At 40.7% G+C, this 23,309-nt stretch overlaps 1 protein-coding gene across 6 annotated transcripts in view; it reads right to left on the reverse strand.

Moving 5' to 3' along the window:
- The window catches only part of ZNF609 (zinc finger protein 609), a 229,953-nt gene that overhangs the window by 50,997 nt on the left and 155,647 nt on the right, over nucleotides 1-23,309 (reverse strand). For all 6 annotated transcript variants that reach the window (XM_067029657.1, XM_067029659.1, XM_067029658.1 and 3 more), the window contains one exon: nucleotides 8,160-8,385. In XM_067029657.1, coding sequence (XP_066885758.1) covers nucleotides 8,160-8,385 — 226 coding nt within the window. The remainder of the gene's footprint in view (nucleotides 1-8,159; nucleotides 8,386-23,309) is intronic.

Genomic DNA, 23,309 nt, shown 5'->3' on the forward strand with positions numbered 1-23,309 from the left:
CTCTTGAAAATTCAAGGACCTGTATGCCTATGATTTGTGCACATACTTATATTTATATTATTGTTAAATAAGACCTATTAACGAAAAACAAAATTAAAAACTTTGGGTTTGTGACTCCTGTAGATCAGTGCCAGGAGCAGCTGAAGTGCAGACTAGTTCTATACTTTAGGCAGTCTGTGCAACCTCCAGGGTGGCAGACCAGTCTAATATCTAATGCAACAGCATCTGGGGGCGGCGGGGGGGCGTTCCTACTTTCTTCATTCTTTCTCCATATTGATACTCAATTCTGGGAGATTTTAAAAATATAACAATTCTAAGGAGCAGGGTAAAAACTAAAAAGCAGAGGGGAGCTTGCTTAATGGGAAGATGCACTGTATTTCAAGTGTATTGAATGATATGGGAAAATTTTCAAAAGATGGGAACAATCAGAGTCAAATAAGAAGAAAGCAGGTTGTTCACTAAAATAGTTAAGGGTTAAAAGTTTCATTTGATTATGAGTTCAATGGGGGTAGAAAATTATTTGATAGCAGTCTTTCAGGCTCTTTTTAGACATCCTAAAAAGAAAACAGAGTACAATTTGTGGGAGGGGAGCTACTCAATTTCTCCCTGCAGCCTTTTTGTCATAGACCTTGTTGCTATGGAGAAGGCCATGAAGGCAGCAACTAAGGGAAATAAAGGCTCTGGCAGGAATAAGCATTGGGACAGCAGTTTAAACAAAAATTCCTTATGTAATTAGCAAGTAGCAGGGCCTATAAATGACCCACTTTCCATTTTTTCCTAACCCCTAACCCTCTAAAAGTACATGGGCCTGGTTTGCCACTATAATTTAACTCAAATACAGAGAAGCCTAAACGGGCCTAACAAAGCCTAAGGCTGGCAGACAAAACACATGGCCATTTAGCAGTGCTGCCTCATGCCAGGGGGAATCAGCTACCTACCCATCCTATGCTTGGGAAATTATCTCCAGCTGCCTAAATTATAAAGTTGATGCCCTATGATTTCTTTGTTCTGTAAAGCCTAAGGGAGATGGGATAATGAAGTAGCAGAAGAGGTAGGGAACAGCCTCTCGTTTCACAGAATAGTCAAGAGACACAGAGGGGGTGTGGAGAGAGAGAAAGAGAGAGAGAGAGGGCGGGGGGAAGAGAGGGGTTGGGGGAGAGAGGGGGAGAGAGAGAGGGGGAGAGAGAGAGAGAGAGACAGAGAGACAGAGAGAGAGACAGAGAGAGAGAATCTCGCAGCAGCAGCTGGCCTGAACTGGTCTGAAACTCCTGCTGTGGGAGAAAAAGGCTAGTTGCCAAGTTTGTTAACAGCTTCTGCCCATCACTGTAATAGCAGCTTTATCCATCAGGGCAGGGCCAGGACCTTTTTTCTTTTTTAAAATTTATTTATTTATTTATGGCTGCGTTGGGTCTTGGTTGCTGCGTGCGGGCTTTCTCTAGTTGTGGCGAGCGGAGGCTACTCTTCTTTGCAGTCCGCAGGCTTCTCATTGCAGTGGCTTCTCTTGTGGAGCACGGGCTCTAGGTGCGCGAGCTTCAGTATTGTGGCACGCGGGCTCAGTAGTTGTGGCTTGCGGGCTCAGTAGTTGTGGCTCGCGGGCTCTAGGGCACAGGCTCAGTAGTTGTGGCGCACGGGCTTAGTTGCTCCGCGGCATGCGGGATCTTCCTGGACCAGGGCTCGAACCCACGTCCCCTGCATTGGCAGGCAGATTCTTAACCACTGTGCCACCAGGGAAGCCCCAGGACCTGTTCTTAGCAGTGTAAGCACCGAAATGGGAGGGTACAACATCTTCCAGCAGATCTCGCCACAACCAATGATTAACAAAGACAGTTCCCTCTTCTGTCCCACACTAATGATCACAGAATCACAAATGTCAGAGCTGGAAGGACCACAGAGATATGCAGTCCAACCTCCTCATTTTACAAATGAACAAACTAAGTGTTATAACAGACCAGTTAAATAACCTTATCGACAGGGCAAGAAAACTCAAAAGTCTCTAATGGAGAGCCTTTTCCCCTTGGAATCATGTGCCAAAGCTCAATCAGCCCGGGCTAGTGATTAGACCCAGTTTATACCAGAACTATATTTATTGCCTAGGTATCACTTCCGGAGTTCATACATAAGTATCAGGAACTAAATTATTTGTTAGAGGATAGCATTAATAACAACATAGGTCTGTCTTTGAGCCCATCTGAGAGGGTTTTGTTACTGAAATACCGAAAGAATCTCATTTGAAACAACCCTTACCTATCTGGTAAGCCTTCAGCCTGGCCAACTTAACTGCGGACAGTCCTTTGCTGGCAGGCAGGGAGGAGGTGGGTAAGAGTGCACAAAAGAATCTCTTTCCTTTGGAGATTAGTTTATTTTGCAATTTGCAAAATGAAACTCAAAAAAGGCTGTAACTGAAATTTTTCCTTAGGGCTTTGGGATTTAAATCTATGACAGTGGACAGGTAACATAATCCACAGGGGTGTTCAAACACGTAACTGCCCTAAAGCACCCCCTGGGAGTAAACTGCTAGGTGGAAAGAATGTGTTGGCTGTTGTTCTGCGTAGAGGAGGGGCTAGGAGAAAGTAAGTGTTGATTTCCCCAATGTTTCCTTTGTGTGGCTGCCTGTTGCCATGTGGTGGTCTGTTGCTATGAGATTTGTGGTGCCAGACAATGGCTGCTGGCTCTTTATGACTGTGTTATTGGTAGAGCTGTTTCTGCAGGAATCAGGCTAGTAAGCAATTGGCTATGCAGTGGAGAAACCCTGGTCACTGTGCACCATCCCTCTCCAGGTAAGTGCTGCCTGAGGTGAGACTGAAGGTGAAGGAGTGTTAATTATAGTCAAGGAAAAAGAAAAATCAGTAGCTGAGAACCATCCTAACTTTCCAGTACAAATACCTAAAATTAGATATTTCATAGTTCACACAAGTACTGTCCTACATCGTAATCACACAGAATAAACCAAGGGTAACTATCAAGGTTACCATTTCCATGAAAGATTAATGGATAGCCTCTTCCTGTTAGTGAGAAGGACAAAGACACCCACAGTCGGGATCTGTAATCAGATGAGGATGAAGAACCGCTGAGGCAGGTTCTCGCAGAGCTACCACAGGCTAACTAACTTCCTGCTAAGCAAAACCACTGCCTATTACTCTGATAATGAGAAAACTTTGTCCCACAGACCAAAGTACAGGGCTCAACCACAGAGTCTGAAGCAGGGCCAACTGTTCTGCTAGGTAACAGGGGCCAGAATACACAGAAGTCACCCTGGCTCTGTGCAGATGTCAGCTATTTACCCACCCTCATCCTTCTCCCATAGATTACTCTTTCCATCTCAGAGCAAATATACACTTTTAGAGTATATGTAATTTCAATACCACCTAGCCCCTATGATATTCAATATGGTAAACCACTAGCTATATATGAATATTTAAATTTAATAAAATTTAAAATTCAGTCCTTCAGTTCCACGTGCCACATTTCAGGTGCTCAATATCATGTGTCACTAGACTATCATTTCGGAGAGCATATTTCCACCACAAAAACTTCTACTGGACAGGACAGATCTAACCCAAGCCCCCATAAATTAGAAATCTAAGGCCAGGAGAAGTTCAGAGACTTATCCAAGATCACATGGGTAGCTAAATGCACAATCTGTTCTGGAATTCAACTCTCCAGACTCTAGTTCAGAGATATTTTTTCTGTAGGGCACTATTATTCCTTAAAACAATTCATCTCCAACAGCTGCAGACACTCCTAGTTGTTGGACTAAAAATGTATACCCTGATGTGGAGATGGGGACGCATAGCCTTTCCATGTTTTCTTGTGCACATATATGACAAAACCTTTACCAAGTGCAAAAACTGAAAACTTTCTCCTCCTCACCAAATCATTAAGCTAGAATTCAGCTGTGGAGGATAAGGCCAAGCTTATCACAGAGCTTTTCATACCCTCTGGAATACAATGGAGTTGCACTCACTTCAGCTTCAAAAATGTGGTCTTATAGCACTACAACTTCTGTCTTTCTGATATTTTGGTAAAGAAGACTGGAGAAAAAGAATTTTAGAGATGTTGTAAGAGAGATTTCTACATGGAGTGGGATGGTGAACCTAGATAAATGATTATCAAAGCTTTTTTTTTTAACAGCAGAATCCTCTTCAAATATAGTTTTACAAAGGAGCTTAACATATAAATCACCCAAAAGTAGAACCACTCTGGGTTGCATCTGGTTGGGTAGCAGAGATGGGGGCTTCAGTAGCTGTGGCACATGGGCTCCGTAGTTGTGGCTCGTGGGTTCTAGAGCTCAGGCTCAGTAGTTTTGGTGCACGGGCTTAGTTTCTCCACGGCATGTGGGATGTTCCCGGACCAGGGCTTGAACCCGTGTCCCCTGCACTGGCAGGCGGATTCTTAACCACTGTGCCACCAGGGAAGCTCTGAAACGATTCATTTTCAAGATGCCATGGTCAACTAGTATTGGATCCACGCTGACTCCAAGGTTTAAACCATAGATTCTAATAACTTAAAAGCTGGATATGTCCTTATTGGTCATCTAGTTCAACTATACTTAAGAGATGAGGTAACTACAGTCCAAAGAAGTTAAGGAATTTGCCCAAGGTCATACAACAATAGTGGCAGAGATATAGAGGTCTCCTGATTTTCACTCTAGGGCTCTTTCCACAGTACCACAAATTCTGTCTAGAAAGCACATTTGCTGAAGTAAAATATATCACTAGTGATGGCCTTCGACTTAGTGCTGTAGTCTAGAAAGGGGAACCTGTAGCATTTCCTGAAATTCTTATCTAATAAGTCAGCTTCGCCTTTCTTTAAAATGCCGTAGAAGCCAGTAAGCAATTTTGCCTCAACAAAAGTATACGTTTCCAGGACCATGGGTTAAGGTAAGATCTGTGAACCAGAAATAGACTTGGAACCTGTTATTTTGATTTGAAGTGAGGTGGGACAAAATGAAATTGGGGGAATCAGATCTTTGCATAAGTGCTAAGAATATGTCTTAAAAAAGCCAAGGAAGACACTCTAGGTTATATTTGGGTCTTCTTAATAGTCCTAAGGTTGAGCCTAGTTAAGGAGGATCTTTGTAGTGCTGGATGAATCACGAACAGCCTAAAAAGGAGATGGGATCTGCAGGACTTTTAAAATGCCTCCAAGGCAAGGTTTACAGTGAGAGATAGGAAAGAAAGCAACAATGCAGGACAGGTAAGCAAAGAAATCAGGAAGAATTGAGGTCATGACCCTTACACCTGTTCTCAGCAAGGTGGCTCAGTTGTATAGGAACCACAGGATCCTCCATTCCCCTCAGAGGCCAAGCACTCATAGCTTCTGTCTAAGCCGTAAGGGTTTTTCAGTTTGAAGACAGTAGTTTGCCAGGCAAAGAGACAGAAAGTATAAAAAGTTGGGGTAGCAGACAAAAAAACCTAGAAGGCTGGAAGGATTTTTTTTAAAAAAAGTATCTGTATATAGTTCTTATTATTAACTTGAAAACGGACTCAGTACACTAGATCTTATAGATCTGCAGAGAATGATCTTTGCAGGAAATCTCTGTTTAAAGATGAAAAGGAATGTGAACCAGTTCTGATCCTAATTCAGACCTTTGCCCACAGACAGTTCAGGTGAAGGCCCTCTGGGACGGTCAGAAAGCAAAGTAGAGTATATCATTGCAGAACAGTTCTCTTTCCCTTGGGATCAAAGAAAAAGAAGAGAGGTAATAAGCCCTGAAATACAATATGATAAGTGGTTGAAAATATGGTATTAAACGTAGAGGACTAACATCTTACAGGTTTAAATAAGTTAGAGTGATCTTAAACTTGGTGAAAGTAATATTTATTCTGAGTTTCAGAGAAGGTATAGAATTCTGGAAAGTATCTGATTTTATAGTATCTATTAGATATATATTAACATAGATCCAGAAATGACAATGAGATGGTGTAAGCATCCATTCATTCAAATAAATATTTGTGAGGGCCTACTATAGATGCCAGCCATTAAGTACTGGGGATATAATGGTGAGCAACACACAGTCTCTGAGCTCACAGAACTTTTGGAACAGTGGAAGAGACAGACATTAACAGAAAAATACAATTATATACAAAACTGCAAATTGTGATAAGTACTGTGAAATAAAGTGCAGGGTGCATTGAAAGTGTGTAACAGGGGAACTTGGTAATAGGCCGCCAGTGACAACCAGAGAGTCGTTCAGAGCAAACAATTAAAAAAAAAAAAATCTGTGCTAGCATCCCCCTGGCAGGGAGGGAGAACAGGAATCCTCAGATAAAAAGGTAACCATTGTTCTCAGGAGAGTGAAAGGGTTATTAGCCTCACTCTCAGAGTTTTTATCAGGTTCACATACATAAAAAGCATTCTGCCCTTGGAGAAAGTCACTACCATAAAGACGGGAAGAATACAGTAAATTGGCAGAAAATTGATGTTTTCTATCTTCAATATATTGAAGCAAGAGGCCCTGAAGTTTGCCTGATGGCACAGAGCTGTGATCTGGATATGTTTGTCATTCCAACAGACTCTGGCTGTTTAGATATTTGGCCATAGGCAGATGACATTTTTTTTTTTTTTTTTTTTTTGTGTGTGTGGTACGCGGGCCTCTCACCGCTGTGGCCTCTCCCGTTGCGGAGCGCAGGCTCCGGACGCACAGGCTCAGCGGCCATGGCTCACGGGCCCAGCCGCTCCGCGGCATGTGGGATCTTCCCGGACCGGGGCACGAACCCGTATCCCCTGCATCGGCAGGCGGACCCTCAACCACCGCGCCACCAGGGAAGCCCGGCAGATGACATTTTTAAAATCAGAGATAGTCACTTGTGATTTCCAGATTGTATATTGTATACACACATACAGAGTCAACCTCTAGGTCAACCTGTCTCTCTACTGTCTCTGCATCAGTTTCTAACACAATAGGATTATTTTCTTTTTCTTTTTGCATTATGGTCTCAGGCACACAATAAAACCTTATCAGCAATGTTATTCTGAAAGCTGAAACTTTACTGTATTGCTAACAACGAGAGAGCCAAGAACACAGAATTCTTAACCTGTATCACATCAGTACCTACTGCATAGAAAACCTTAAATAAATACTGGATCACAGCAAAATATTCAGAGAGGCAGATTGGTTTTTATTCAAATGACTAGAATGAAATGCCTGAATTTCCACAGGCAGACTGATAAGCTTGCTTATGATCATCAGAGATAATTAGCTGTGCTCCTATGGGCCTCTAAACTCCTCAGAGTGGGGATGCTTTGAAAGCCTCGTTACTAATGCAGAGACATGATGGGACTCTGAGGAACAGCCTCTCTAACCACACATTCTTTCACAAGGACTTGGATTCTTTATAAAAAGAAGGTATACCAAATCAAATCGCCGCAGATGGTACCAAGGGATCTGAAATACCTGGTTAAGTCTCTCTGCACCCCTAATTTTTCAGGTTTACAAACTTTCAAAGCAGAAGAGATTCTGTTCTCAGGGGCAAGTAGAACATACAAGAAGTCTGGATGGTAGCCTTGGGCAGCAGCACCCTACAGTGAGCCAACTGCTTAGTGGATGCCTGAAAACAAGACCATGTAAACAGTTCCCTGTTGCCTAGGCCTATAAAATAGGTACTAAGTGACAGATGCGTAAAGTGGTGTGGGTGGCTGGGCAATGAGGCAACCAGTGGGAAGGAGCTGGCTACACCTCCAGGTGCTAAAAAAGGCAAGAGTTGCATATCCAATGAGCCAACACTAAGTCAACTTAGGGGTGACTGTTTTCCATTTCCTTGACTCCCACAGCTGCCCTTTTATTACTTTTTCTCTTCAAGCCTGACCCAAAAGTTCATTTATATTCATATTCTCCTATATAAAATGATAGGGAAATGGAGAGTATAGACACAGTTCGAATCACTGCATGGCCAGCACCTATCAACTGACTGCTTAAGTGCCAGGGCCAACACCGCTGAATAGCTATGAAGGGAAGATAGTTAATTTAAAAAACTGGCAATCTCTAGAAGCCTGGCAATTTTACAGACAAGTTTGCTATAATCCTCTGGGTAGGTATCACCAGCAAACTATGGTCATTTGAGACTCCTAGTAAATACTCGGTATTATTTATAACAATAAGCCCCCCTGTTGACAGAAGCAGGTTGAGAAGGGATGGGAAAGCCACACATAGCACTTACCATCTTCTGTTTCCTGCCACACGATGCCCTCAAGGTTGACGCTTGTCCCAGGTTCGCAGGGGCCCAGGCACTCGGGCTCTGTGGCCAGAGCCACATCACATGTGTTGACCCCAACTGATCGGGTACGAACCATGATCTGCTCACAGGGGGATGCGATGTCACTATTGACCACTGGCACCAAAAGGTGCAGTGGCAGCACTGCTGGTGTGGAGACAGGGGACTCCATCTGTGGGGGAAGAGAAAGTAGTAGTTGAGTTACAAGGAGGATATTTATAGGAAATAACTTCTCTGTATTTAATCTAGTCCTACATCCTTTCCTGCCAGAGTGCAGAGGGCTTTAAATATAAGACTTTGGTCCTCACTTTCAAGTTCTAGCTCATGACACCATTACAAATCTAAGTGGTTTAGATGAGTGCACCCTGGACTAGGAGAAGCTCTATTTCTTAACAATCCTCCTCATAAACCGTGCTTGGCTAAAAGTGTATTAAAAAACTTGTCTCATTAAAAAATCTCTAGTGAAAGAGAATCAGGGCCAGACTTCAATAGCAAGGGAACACACAGATTGATGAGAAAGAAAAGGCTCAGCTTCTGAGGCATGTTCTACTGCTACCACTTTGCTTCCCTCCAATCTATCATTCAACAAATAATACATTAATCAGGTATAAAATCCAAGAATACAGGTAGGATTAAAGAAGGGGAGAAATATCCAGATCCTAGGAATGCCACTTCAGGAAGACTAGAGCTTTAATTCATCTTTGGGTAGAAGGAAATCTACTTAAAAGCTACAGGAGGGCTGGGAGCAACCTGTCGGGGGTTTCTAACCCATAGAGATTGTAATAGCGATTGGTTAATGAGAATGGTCTTTCGGAGTGTGAATCTAACATCAAGTGTACATGTAAGAAACAGGAGGTACTGTTACTATCCAGAAACCAATCTATACCAGTCTATAGTCAAACACAAGAACCAGCAATCTACCTCAAAAACTAGACCCTCTCACAAGAATGCGATTACTTAGATTCCAAAAAGAAAGCAACACATCTAGAGTTAAAAGAAAAATTGTAATAAAAAGCAATAATCCCTTAATTCTTTAAACCCTAGCATTTATCAGGTTGACAAAGTACCAACTCTGAGTCAATATTGCCTACACCCTAACTAAACAGTGTCTGGAATATGCAAAGGCACTCAATACACACACTGACTGATCTTCCCTAAAGATTAAGTATGATACCAATCAGAAGACCTAGAAAATAAGAGTCAAGGATTGGGACCCTGCTTCCCTTGTGAAAGACCAGGTTGAATGTACTCCTTCAACAGACCCACATTGAAAGCAAGGCACACATGCACCCATAATCCAAGCTGCTGGACAGCTCTGCAACAGAACTCTGGTTCTGAAATAGTTTACTGCATGACCACCACTCTACCTATAATCCATCTCCCTCCTTTTAAACACATAGATGCATGCATGCGCGTGCACACACACATACACACACACACACACACACACCTACACCTTCCTGGCCTAGAAGCTGAGATCTGGGTACTGCATCCATTCTCTATAGGTAGCTCTCTGACTTCTTGGCTTACAAGTCAAGTGATAGTATTTGCAGACCATCACTATCAGTGTCCACAGAAATGCTAGAATACTGATTCTGATCAATTCTGGTCCCTGAAAAGCTGCCAAAACCTTACCCTTATCTGTTCGTTGTTATACACATCCATCCTGTACTTCCCTAACTCCACCCTTTTCATAAAATGGAAGTGGAAGCCTGTCTAATGAATCTTCTGCATAATGGTAAATGCCAAAAGGCATTTTTGGTCTTTTGTATTCTTGAAAATCAGGCATTAATAATCCAATTTGGCAAACTTCTTGGGATGTGGCAGATGCCTGAAAAACCCTTTAAAATTTCTAAGCACAGATTTGAAGGTAAAAACAACAGAAAAAACAAACTGGATTTCCTACTACTGCTGTGTAGTGCTGGACTCTGGCTCTAATCATTAAGCCCTCTCAGGAATGCTATAAGAAGGTAGTTCATTAACTCTTTGGAAAGAAAGTTTCCTGGAGATTTTACCAGTGAGAGTTACTAGAGAGGGGGAAATCAGAGACAGAGTATACAGACCATCTTTACTCTTAGCCTCACCTCTGTTTCTTGGTTCTTTCTCTTGGGGAAGAACTAAGACAGAAGCAACTTCACAGTTGGTATGTGCATTTTCTTTGTTTAAGAGTTTGTTCCCTTTTCTATACCTTTCTTCTACTAGCAAGAGAAATTCCTGCAAAGTCTCCTTTCTTGGACAAAGGAATTGGCCTGAACCTTTTAGGTCACTCCTGTGAACTTTCTTATTGCCTCGCTTGAGCAAGTCCTATTGCCAACCTGTCCCATCGTTGAGGCAGCAATCCTAATCAAGGAAGGCGGTAAGTCCCCAAGGAGTCACCTACACACTCTGCCATCAAGGACAGCTCTTTTCTGTAAGTGGTTTCATTTCCTGTTAGGTTATTCAGTGCTGCTGGGAGGCCAGGGAAAAGATAAGCTACCAACATCTAGACAAAGCTAAGCTCCCAATTCTATACTAACAGACCCAGAAAACAACATCTAAGATATAAGTACAAAACACCACTGTTGCATTCAAGCAGCTTGCCAAATTAAACCCCGTGGTAGAACATCTGAAGAGAAGAAACTTAGCTGAACTGATCACTAAGAATAACAGAATTAATACACATAAGGAGCTGATGAATGTGTGTATGCATCAAACCATCCTTACTGATCAGAGTTAAGTTACTAAGTAGAGTTCAGGATCTCTGTTTGTGTGAGGATGACTTTATTTAACTATCTGATTAGTTAAAGGAGATTTCTGAGGGTGAGGAGAAGTGAGGAAATCCACCTATGGATGTGGAACTACTGTTCAATTTCCTTCTACTTTGCAAAAGAAATCTAAGGAACAGCACAATAATGTTTAATTACAGTTCTAGCTCTGCTAATTACTGTTTGGTCACATCTATAATCTACATTAAGCTATAGCGCATAATAAGCAGCTCTGTGATATTCATCTAATAACCTAGGTGGCTTTGTGGGATTTCAAATTCTACTATTCATTGGAACAAACATAGCTTCATTTAACACTCTCCCGGACAGGATAAAAATAAAAAAAGGACTCATTTTGCCATCTTTCCTGTATGCCTAGGATATAAGAGCAGGGATTTTTTTTTTTTTTTTTTTTTTTTGCGGTACGCGGGCCTCTCACCGTTGTGGCCTCTCCCGTTGCGGAGCACAGGCTCCGGATGCGCAGGCTCAGCGGCCATGGCTCACGGGCCCAGCCGCTCCGCGGCATGTGGGATCTTCCCGGACCGGGGCACGAACCCGTGTCCCCTGCATCGGCAGGCGGACTCTCAACCACTGCACCACCAGGGAAGCCCAAGAGCAGGGATTGTTAAAGAGACTGATGCCAGCCGGGAAAATAAGGAATAGAAATATGAAAAGTTAAGGTCATTAAATACCTTAACAACTATGACAGTGATAAAAGCTGGGCCAATTCTCAGATTCTGAAATGCTAAGAAGTGCAACCATGGCTCCTGGTGCTCACTGAAATGGGAAGGTAAACAACAAAACAAAACAAAACAAAACCTGAAAAGAGATAGAGAGTTTAAAGATGGAGATCTCTGAAGTTTCCCAATATTTCATGTCCTTTATTTTTATTTATTTATTTATTTATTTTTTTTGCGGTACGCGGGCCTCTCACTGTTGTGGCCTCTCCCGTTGCGGAGCACAGGCTCCGGACGCGCAGGCTCAGAGGCCACGGCTCACGGGCCCAGCCACTCCGCGGCACGTGGGATCCTCCCGGACCGGGGCACGAACCCGTGTCCCCTGCGTCGGCAGGCGGACTCTCAACCACTGCGCCACCAGGGGAGCCCCATGTCCTTTATTTTTTAATGATACTTCTTTTCAATTCACCTTTAGATATTAGTCTAATAGCACCTACTAGGGATCTGAGTGTTGATAGGCAGGTGACACAAAAATGAGGGCTGGAGAGAATAAAGACAAGCCAGAGCCATTAATCTCCCCACAATAAGCAATTATACACTGACTTCAGCTGCCTCCCACACTTGAGAGGCACTAATGGAGGAAAGAAATTTCAAGGCTGCAACATAATTTTAGGGGTAGAAAATGTAGCAAAGAAATATTTGGGACAGACTCTCCCCATTACATATATGAGTCTGATATCTTTACCTTCACAGTCAAAAGGCAGAAAAGGAGCTGGTTTGACTGATAACTGTGGTAGCTCTAAGAAACTCCCTTTTATCCAAGAGTGAAAGATTACTGGGGATCATGGTTAGATGAATGTTCACATTTATCAGGAAAGACTGTGCAGAAAGTAGAATGTCATCAAATATACTAAATACTATATTAATAAGAAGTTCTCTTTCTTCAATAATTCCAAAGATCCTTCAAGATTTTATAGTGACTTGGCATCAGCAACACTAACACTAATATATAATCTTGATTCATGGACAAAATATAAGTACTCACCCTGATGTATTATAGTAAACTTGATTTGCTCACAAAGTTTTTATTGTGGGTTATTAAAAAAAAAGGTAATTTAAAAAATCCCATTTATCAGTTGTGTTATTTATATTTCTCTCAAATTAAAACACGGGATAAAACCCTCAATTGTTTGAACTGCCTTCTGTTGACTGGCAATTTGAGACAAAATAAATTCACTGTATTCTTTTCTAATAATTTAGGATTATTTTTGCTTATTCTGAAAGATCCTTATTATGAGAGGCTGGAGGGTGAAAATCATGGAATAAATGAAGATGGAGGCAGGAATCCGAATTCTTCCTCTCCACGAAGCTCTTGTCAGAAAGCAACAGAATATTCCGAGTAAATCCCCAAACAGTTTAACATTTAACTACTAGTGAAGAAGGAAATCAGCCCCTTTTCAGACACTAAGTACCTTTCCAAGTGCCTCTCCAAGGAAAAAGGAAGGAAGGGAGGAAAGAAGGGAGGGAGGGAGGGAGGAAGGAACGAAGGAGAGGGGAGGGGCGGCGAGAGGGGGGAAAACGAGGCTTGCCGGTTTCCTGAGCTTCCAGATTTCACTTGGGCTGCTTTGAAGAAGAATTTGATTGTAATTCTGGTTAATTTCCCAGACATTTTGTAGTAGAAGACAAGGAGGTAAAAGAGAAAAAGAAAGACGTGGTAGCTGGCACCATAGCCAAACATCAAACAGTTCTTAAAAGCTACATATTCTATTATTCAAAGAAGACTTACTTTAGCATTCAATTTTAACCAGTCATCACCAGGTTAAGGTCAGCAGTGAAGGCTGTTCCAGTATGTACTAGAAAATGTAAGTGTAGTGAACACATAATTTAAAGACTACAGATTAGCCATAGGGAGTTTTCCGAGATGATCCCTATAGAGTCTCAGGCTCAGACCCTAAAGACTCTTCTGGTAAAGAAAAGGAGATGGCAGATCAAATGATCCTAATATTCAAGCCTGTCTAAAACTCCCAATGTGTGGGACTGAGTAAATTATGCTGGAAATTGAACAAAGGAAAAAATCTCATAAGCAAAAATCAATGCACAACATAAGTCACATGGCAGTGTCCAATACTGTGCAGAGGTTTTTGCTGAATGAAGCATCTCTTTCGCTCTTCCAAGCCTTCTCACTCTACAGTCTCCTGCCTGCTTGAAATGCACCACATTTTCCTTCAGCAAAACTATTAACTTTGTAGCTGATGAGTAACCATAGGGACCTAAGTACTACCTACCTCTGAAACTGACTACATTTCTTTCCACACAAGGTTGAAGATCCCTCCCCTCCCATTCCTACATTCTTCCAAAGGAAGCACTAGAATTAGCTCTCAAGAATAAAGAATTTGAGAAAAATTCATTCTTTGGCTGCAACTACTTCCTCTCCTGAACACACTTCTTACCTCCTTTTACATACTCATTTCCTAAAAACATCACGGCTGGAACGTGTTTTCTCTACTCCATCCTCTTTCCCCTTAAGGAAAGTAAACACAACTGAAAGCTAAAGCCTTTCTCTGAATCATTCAGAATCACAGATGTCAAAAGAAAAGTCTCAACATATCCTCCAACATGGATGGACGAACTGTACTTAAGAACCAAATCATCATTTGTATTGATGGTCCTATGAGAAAACAAGAGCATTTTATTTTATTTTATTTTATTTATTTATTTTGCGGTATGCGGGCCTCTCACTGTTGTGGCCTCTCCCATTGTGGAGCACAGGCTCTGGACGCACTGGCTCAGTGGCCATGGCTCACAGGGCCCAGCCGCTCCACGGCATGTGGGATCTTCCCGGACCAGGGCACGAACCCGTGTCCCCTGCATCGGCAGGCAGACTCTCAACCACTGCACCACCAGGGAAGCCCCAGCAAGAGCATTTTAATTGAGACATCACAAACCACATCTTGCTCTGCAGCAGCTTGGGAAGGAGAAATGGGAATGCTTCTCCCTGCTTTAAGCCAGCTGTTCTTCACCTTCCAGGTCTTAGGAAACCTTTACAGATTTAAAAATTGAGAACCTTACACAGCTTTTATTTATGTAGGCTATATCTGTTGATATTTACTGTGTTAGAATTAAAACTGAAAGATTTTAGTACGTACTAATTAATTGAAAACAACTAACAATTTTGAAGTAACAAAATTAGAGACACAGGGAATAGACTAGCAGTGGCCAGGGATAAGGGTTGGTGGGAGGAGGAAGGAAGGTGGGTGTAGTGAGGAAAGGGCAACACAGGGATCCCTGCAGTGATTGAACTGTATCTTGACTATGTGGTAGATACCCAGACTTGACATGTGATAACATTGATAACGAAGACCCCACGCAGCCAAAAAATAAACAAATAAATTTATTTTTTAAAAAGAAAAAAGAAAAAGAAAACTGGTCTCACACAGATATGTATGTCTTTTTCAGATAATTCTGGATATTCTCCTTTGATGTTACCCCAAAACACAAAGAGTAATAGTTCTTTTTATTTTTTAATATTTATTTTATTTACTTGGCTACATGGGGTCTTAGTTGTGGCACGTGGGATCTTCGTTGTGGCATGTGGGATCTTTTAGCTGTGGCACACAGGATCTTTTAGTTGCAGGATGTGGGATCTAGTTCCCTGACCAGGGATCAAACCCAGGCCCCCTGTACTGGGAAGCATGGAGTCTTAGCCACTGGACCACCAGGGAGGTCCCAATGAGTGATAGTTCTTAAAGGTTATTGACAGTGTGGAATCTGAAACTTTTTGTACTCTGTTAGATTACAATTCATTGGTCTAGCTTGCACTTGGAATGTTTGTTTAAGTGTATGATTTTTTTTTTTTAACATCATGCATTAGTCATTTGGAAAATACTGGCTCACTGAGTTAGACAGCTCTTTCAAATGTTGACATATTCCATTAATACTGAAAAGTGTTATTTGTTAATATTGTCTCTGAGCTTATCAGAAAAGTCTTTAAAATACTGGTAAGGTGTCAAACTCATAGGGGGGTAGATAAAAATTTTCCAAAATTGTAATGTTAGCTTGAAAGCTCAAATTTTATCATTAACAACAAATAACTGGCAGTTGTTGTCCTTGGAATAATAGGCTTGTTACCAACCAGGGTTCTTGGCCTTCTCTAATCAGTAGAAATTGATAAGATGCAAGACAAGGAATTCAGGCAAGGCTTCACTGGGGCTCCTGCTGCAGCAGGAGAGGGGAAAAACAAGTAGCAAGTTCCCTGGCTTGCTCACTGAGGCAGGGCCAGATGGTTCTTTATATGGGGTAATGGCAGGGGTGGTCAGGGGGTTGGGCCAGAGGGGTAGTTTAGGTGGTTTGTGCACCACTTTGGTGGTGTTGTGTGCAGGGGGCATGCACAATATCTTGCTTTAACTCCTGGTACCCTGTTTTTTTGCTCTTGGCTCTTCAGAAGTGGCAGTTGAGTTTTTGGTCTTTTTTGTATCTTGTTGTCCATAATTTGCCCCAACTGGGCATGCACGAAGCTATTTTTAGTCCCATATAGTTTCTTGGTATTTTGTTGCTGGAGGAGACAGGTGCAAGCCCTGCAGCAAAGGGTCCCTGGTCCCAGCCTGTCTCAGGCTCATTTCATTCATTTCCAAGAAAATGTCTGCTAAATACCCAAGTCTGAATAACTATAATTTGTTAGTTGTTCTCTCAAGTAAAAATGGCATTTCATGAAAAAACTGGCTAGTTCAGCTTGCAACTCAATTGCACAAGCGCTGTTCCTAGAGACAAACAGGATGCAGAAGAAGTGCTTTATGCGTACTTACCATTTTGCTACATAGAATATAAAATGACATGTACTCAAAGGTCAAGATTTAATAAGCTAATAGTTGTTACTGATTTATTAAAGATATTTTAAAGTGAAACTAGCTATATAAAAATGTTTACCTTTTACTGTGAGGGCACAGCAGTTAAGAATGTTATGGCTACTAGTACAATCTGGTGCCACTGATTTGACTCCTGCCAAGATGTCAGCCATTTTACCTACAATTGCTTTTGCACCATCAGTGCAAATGTCAACAGAGTGAAAAAGGCAAGTAATGTCTTAGTATTATTATGAAAATAGTTTTGACCTGGCAGGACCTCTGAAAAGGTCTCAGAGATACTTAGGAGTCTGAGTGCTGTATTTTGAGAATTAATCAAGTTTCATGTTCTGGGATTGGGTAAGTGATCAGCTTCTCCAGAAGCATATGCCATCTGATTCCTATACAAAACTGGGATTCTGGTAGCAAGGAAGTTGAGGGAGGCTGCCTGTTCAGTAGGCAAACAACAGTGTCTGCCACAACAGGGCAGTTTGGAAAGACAGTGAAGGAAAAAGAGACACAAAGGCAGGGAAAATAATTAGCAAGAGTGGAGTAGGAAAGACAGCTCCTAAGATCCAGACTAAGGATTTTTTAAGTAAGGGATGTTCACAAGTTAGTTATTAATAAATTTCAGCAATTGAGTAATGAGTATTTTAAAAATTTGGGAGAATAAAGCGCTCAGTTAATTGTTTCTAAAACGGACAAAAGAATGATGGTCATTAACTACTAATAAAATTGATCCTTACCCTTGTGGGTGGAGGGGGAATCACTCTCTCTAGTGCCTATTTGTTCTCAAATTGCTAAGCATACGACTTCTCTGAAATTATAATTTAGTAGTTCAGAAATTAAACATGGCTTATGTAAAAGAAATTTTAAAATGGGCCCCTTAATTAACCAGAAGCCATCATTTCCTACAGAAGTCTTCCTTGTCTTTGCTACTTAAGCTAAAGATATAGAGATAAAACTTCAAAGTGGTATGAAGGGTGCTGTACAGTCTGAGTTAACTCCTGATTATGGACACCTTAGCACCACTGAACCAAGTGGGAAATGGCCATCTGCTTAGATATGCTTCAATGCCCAAGTGTCTCCTAGGTGACATTGTGTTCTATAATATAAGGTCACAGAATATCAACTGATTCTGTATAACTTCCACATAAGACCTACAGATTTGACAGGAAACAATGGGTGATTCCAATGAGAGATCATTCTGTCTAAACAAAGCACCTTAAGCAGCAAAGCTATTTGGGTTCCTAGAGAGCACGTGCAAGACAAAATTATAAAATCACATCATAGTGTGGAAAAACCTTCAAGGTCATCTAACTAACCTAACCACTCAAGGGTGAAATCTTTTCTATAATAGGTAGTCATAAAACCCCTATTTGGGGACTTTCCTGGTGGCACAGTGGTTAAGACTTTGCGCTCCCAATGCAGGGGGCCCAGGTTCGACCCCTGGTCAGGGAACTAGATCCCACATGCATGCTGCAACTAAGAGTTCACATGCCACAACTAAGGAGCCCGCCGGCTTCAACTAAGACCCGGTGCAACCAAATAAACAAATAAATAAATATTTAAAAAATAAATAAAAAATAAAAATAGGGCTTCCCTGGTGGCACAGTGGTTAAGAATCTGCCTGCCAGTGCAGGAGACACGGGTTCGAGCCCTGGTCCAGGAGGATCCCACATGCCGCGGAGCAACTAAGCCCATGCGCCACAACTACTGAGCCTGTGCTCTAGAGGCTGCGAGCCACAACAACTGAGCCCGCGTGCCACAACTACTGGAGCCTGTGCACCTGGAGGCCATGCTCTGCAACAAAGAGAAGCCACCAGAATGAGAAGTCTGTGCACCACAATGAAGCGTAGCCCCCACTCACCACTACTAGAGAAAAGCTTGCGCAAGCAATGAAGACCCAATGCAGCCCAAAATAAATATATAAATACATAAGTTTTTAAAAAATAATAAAATAAAAATAAAAGCCCTATCTGAACTTTATCCACCCTGCCCCAGCCCTGTGGTGAGAAAATAACCCTTACTTTACTGGGTGGCTTAAAAGATTAAATTCTTTAACATATGTCAAGGGCCTAGCAATATGTCTACAGTATTCTGACAATCTCAAATGGTAGCCATTATTAGTTATTCTAAGGGTCAAGTCACTCTTGAAAGCTCATACTGAATTTCATAGCCATTAAAACTCCCTAGATCTTTTTCTGCTCAAACTTTGAAAACATTCTCTTCCACCTCTGAGCCCCACCCACCACCACCAGTTTCCTTTCCCAGAAGCAATCAACCCAATGCATATGTATTTGCTTGTTTATATGTACCTTCCCTTCATTCTTTTTACACAAATGACAGTGTACTACATACACTGTTCTGTACCTTATTTCTTCATGTAATGAAAACGGAGGTAACTATTTTAAACTTTAAATGCTCATCATCCTAAAAGACAGACTGGATGAAATGTCAGCTCTGTAAAAACATCACGGGCACCTATATTTCATACGGTCATTGTAGCAATCAACTGAATACAAAGTGCTTAGTGTATAGTGCCCAAGACACAGTAAAAGTTCAATAAATATTAGCCAATAACAATAATGATGATAATAATAGTAATAACAATATCTTACAATTTAATTCTATCTTTCAGTCTTTTATGACATTGTCAATCTCTATTCAGACATTCAGTACTTGAACTATCCATCTGCAGTGGTTCATTCTAGCATAGTTTTGACTTCATTATGTCTTCCCTTCTTCTGGTAGAGGAATTTCTCTTTCCTATGGGAAATCCATTCCCCCAACTTCATTCCACTATAGGAGTGGGCCCAACTCTACTCAGACTACATGGAATAGGTTCTCAACAGGCTACAGAGATTCTTTCTTCCCCTAGTCCCTTAAGCTGGAAGGACTAATTAAACCTGGAACTGCTAGTGGCCATTTTCCCTAACACTTGAGAAGGCTTGTCTAAGAATAAAGCCAATTCAGGGGAAAGTAGAATAGAAATGAGCAAAGATAGAATCCCAAAGACATTATTTGAGTCCCTGCCGGAAACTAATAAACTCCACTGGTGAGAACCTATAAATTCCTTGTTTGCTTAAACTAGCTTGAGCCAGGTTTCCATCACAGCTGAAAAAGTCCTGACCACTATATATCACCCACAAATTTATATGCATACTTTCTATTTAGTCACAAGTTATCATGAAAATGTTGAACAGGACTGGATCAATGGTAGAGTCTTGTGGTATACTAACCTAGCTAACATCTAGTGATCAATACTCTTTAAATATAGCTCTTCAGCCAACTATAAAGTCACCCAACTGTATCACCATCCAGTCTACATTTCACTGACATGTCATCAAGAATATCATAAAAGGCTTTTTCAGATATCTTGAAGAAATCAAGGCACTCCAATCTACCCACCCAAAAACTCTATTGGGAAAAGCGAGAAAGTTTAGAGTGTCATGTTTTAGAACTTAATTTGGTTTCTAATAAGCATTATTTTTCCGGATTCCTTTCTTCATTCAGAAACATTAAATACTATAAGCACTGTATTATGGTAAGTGATGAATCTTAATATGACCCCTGTCCCTAGGTCTGGGCAGGTAAACATGTGAACAAGTAATTAAAGAAATATCATAAAGGATGTAAAAGAAGTACAAAGGTGACAAAATCACTTGTGTATACCTGGGAGAGAGGCAGCTGACGTTTCAGCTGAGTCTTAGAAATAAGTTCAACAGGAAGATAAGGAAAATTAGGTTGTTTTAGAAATAAGTTCAACAGGAAGATAAGGAAAATTAGGTTATTTTAGTCAGATGTAATACTAAATACATGGCCTGAGAGGGAACCACAATAGTTTGGCATGGAGGGAATGGTCAAGTGGTGGGAGATTACATGTCATGCTAAAGAAGGTCACTGTGGAGTTTTAAGCAGGAAAGTGATATGATCCAATAAGGTTTTTAAATGATAGAAGCAAACTTCAATTACTGCTTACTGTGTGTGTGTGTCAAGCACTTTTCAAAGCATTTTATATGTATTCCTCAAAATGACCCTCTGAGGTAATTAACATTGTATCTCCTTTTAAAGATGAATATACTAAAGCTATATGGGCTAGGTAAGTTGGCCAAGGTCATATAGCTACCAAGTGATACAACTGGGATTCAAACTCAGGCAATTTGGCTCTAGAACCCATGCAATAATAAAGAAGTGAGAACCCAAACTGAATGGTGTCACAAGAAGTCAAGGGAAAATGAAGTTTCAGGAAGAAAATGGGCTGCTGTTATGCAAGGTGAAATTGCAGGAAAGGGTAAGGCACAGAAGCTAAATTGCACTGGGTAAGGGAAAGCATCAAGAGGTGAAGGAAAGATAATCAGAAGTTATTGTGTGTCTACTGTGCACCAGAGTTATCTTAGTAAATCTCCTACACTCCTATGAAGCAGATGATGCTTTGTTTGATAGAAAATAAACAAAGCCCCATGAAGGTTAATTGATTCTATAATGACCAGTTACTAAGTGGCAGGGCCAGGATTCGAACCAAGGTATGTCTAACTCTAAAGCTTGTGCTCTTTTCCATTAAACATGCTACTCCAAAAAACCTTAGGCATGACCAGGAAGAAGAGTGCAAATACTTCACAAACTATCTGTTTAACATTTTGTTCTAGGATTTCGCTAAAGTTCAATGTTAAGTTTGATGGTCTACAATTTTGAAAATTTGGACATTTGCCTGTCTGCAGTCTTATGGTTCTCTCCCATCTACCAGGATTCCCTAGACAAAAGGATCTCTGACTACATGTGCAAACTCTTTCAATATTTTCCAATGTGATTAATTTGGATTTAGACACTTGAACTCTGTCAAAAATTGAGGTTTTTTGTCAAAGAGGAAAGGAGGTGGTTGCTATTTAGAATTTGGTAAAGCAAACTCATCTTTTTTAAAAAGAACAAAGGTTGTTCAAGAGTTTTTAATCTGTTTTTTAGATCTGAATTTGCACATTTGTTTTGGTAAATCCTTGGTTTCATACAATGATTTTTTTGCTTCAAGTTGCATCATAATATGGTTCTGATTTTCCAGTACAAATATCCTTTGAAATGGAACTGAAACACCTATCATAATGCAATTAAGCATTGCTAAACTATGTTTCACTTTTCAACAATTCCTTAGCTTAGCTCTTCTAATATAGACCAACAAAAGTGAAAATACCAAATAACAACACTATATGAAATTTAGAATTTTGTACAACATACAGGGCTCACAAAATCTTATAGAAATCGAGAGGGGCACTTCATCTTTCAAAGGCCAGTAAAGTTAAGCTTCCTAAATAGAGTAACTTAGAAAGGCATCAGAGTATTCAATATTGGAAAAAACTCTGCCCTTAAAAACCTCTCACCAAGGTAGAGCATTAGGCAAACCCAACAATGTAAATAAGAGTTGCTATATTCTAGGTAACAGATTTTTACAGCCTTCATTACTAAACATGGTCCTTATTGTAATACTCACAAATCCATTCAACAGTGTAATAAAATGAAGAACTCTATAAGGCTCAGAAAAAAACAGATATCCTGTATTTGTGGAATCAACACAAAGTTTATATCCTAGCTTGCAAAACTTCATTTTATATTAGGAGACAACTGTTAAACAAATAATCATAACAGAGGTGAACAGAGGGCTGCAAGTACCCTGCCCAGGGAGTGACTGCCAAGAGGCAACAGAGAAGACTTCATAGTGGAGTGGACCTAAAGGAGTTTCCCAAGAAAAGAATAGCAAGCATACTCCATTTGCACAGCAAAGGAAACCATACACAAAAGGAAAAGACAATCTACAGACTGGGGGAAAATATTTGCAAATGATGTGACGACAAGGGTTTAACTTCCAAAATATATAAATAGCTCATACAATTCAATAACAAAAAAACCCAAACAACCCAATCAAAAAATGGGCAGAAGACCAAAACAAACATTTCTCCAAAGAAGATGTACAGATAGCCAATAGGCACATGAAAAGCTGCTCAAAATCGCTAATTAGAGAAATGCAAATCAAAACTACAAGGTACCACTCACATTGGTCAGAATGGCCATCATTAAAAAGTTTACAAATAACAAATGCTGGAGAGGGTGTGGAGAAAAGGGAGCCCACCTACACTGTTGGTGGGAATGTAAATTCATGCAGCCACTATGGAGAACAGTGTGGAGGTTCCTCAAAAAAACTAAAAACAGAGTTGCCATATGATCCAGCAATCCCATTCCTGGGCATATATCCAGACAAAACTATAACTTGAAAAGATAAATGCACTCCTATGTTCACAGAAGCACTACTTACAATAGCCAAGACTTGGAAACAACCTAAATGTCCATCAACAGATGAATGGATGAAGAAGATGTGGTACATATATACAATGAAATATTACCCGCCCATAAAAAAAGAATGAAATAATGCCATTTGCAGTGTCATGGATGGACCTACAGATTATCATACCAAGTGAAATAAGTCAGAAAGAGAAAGACAAATACCATATGATATCACTTATATGTGGAATCTAAAATATGACACAAATGAACTTATGTATGAAACAGAAACAGACTCACAGACACAGAGAACAGACTTGTGGTTGTCAAGGGGTGGGGTGGTGGGAGAGAGTTGAATTGGGGGGTTAGGACTAGCAGATGCAAACTATTATATATAGAATGGATAAACAGCAAGATTTTATTGTACAGCAACAGACAACTATATTCAATATCCTGTAATAAACCATAATAGAAAAGAATATATATATATATCTGAATCACTTTGCCGCTTACCAGAAACCAACACAACACTGTAAATCAACTATACTTCAATTTTTAAAAAATGAAAAA

The sequence above is a fragment of the Kogia breviceps genome, chromosome 3 (assembly GCF_026419965.1).
Source record: "Kogia breviceps isolate mKogBre1 chromosome 3, mKogBre1 haplotype 1, whole genome shotgun sequence".
Classification (NCBI taxonomy): domain Eukaryota; kingdom Metazoa; phylum Chordata; class Mammalia; order Artiodactyla; family Physeteridae; genus Kogia; species Kogia breviceps.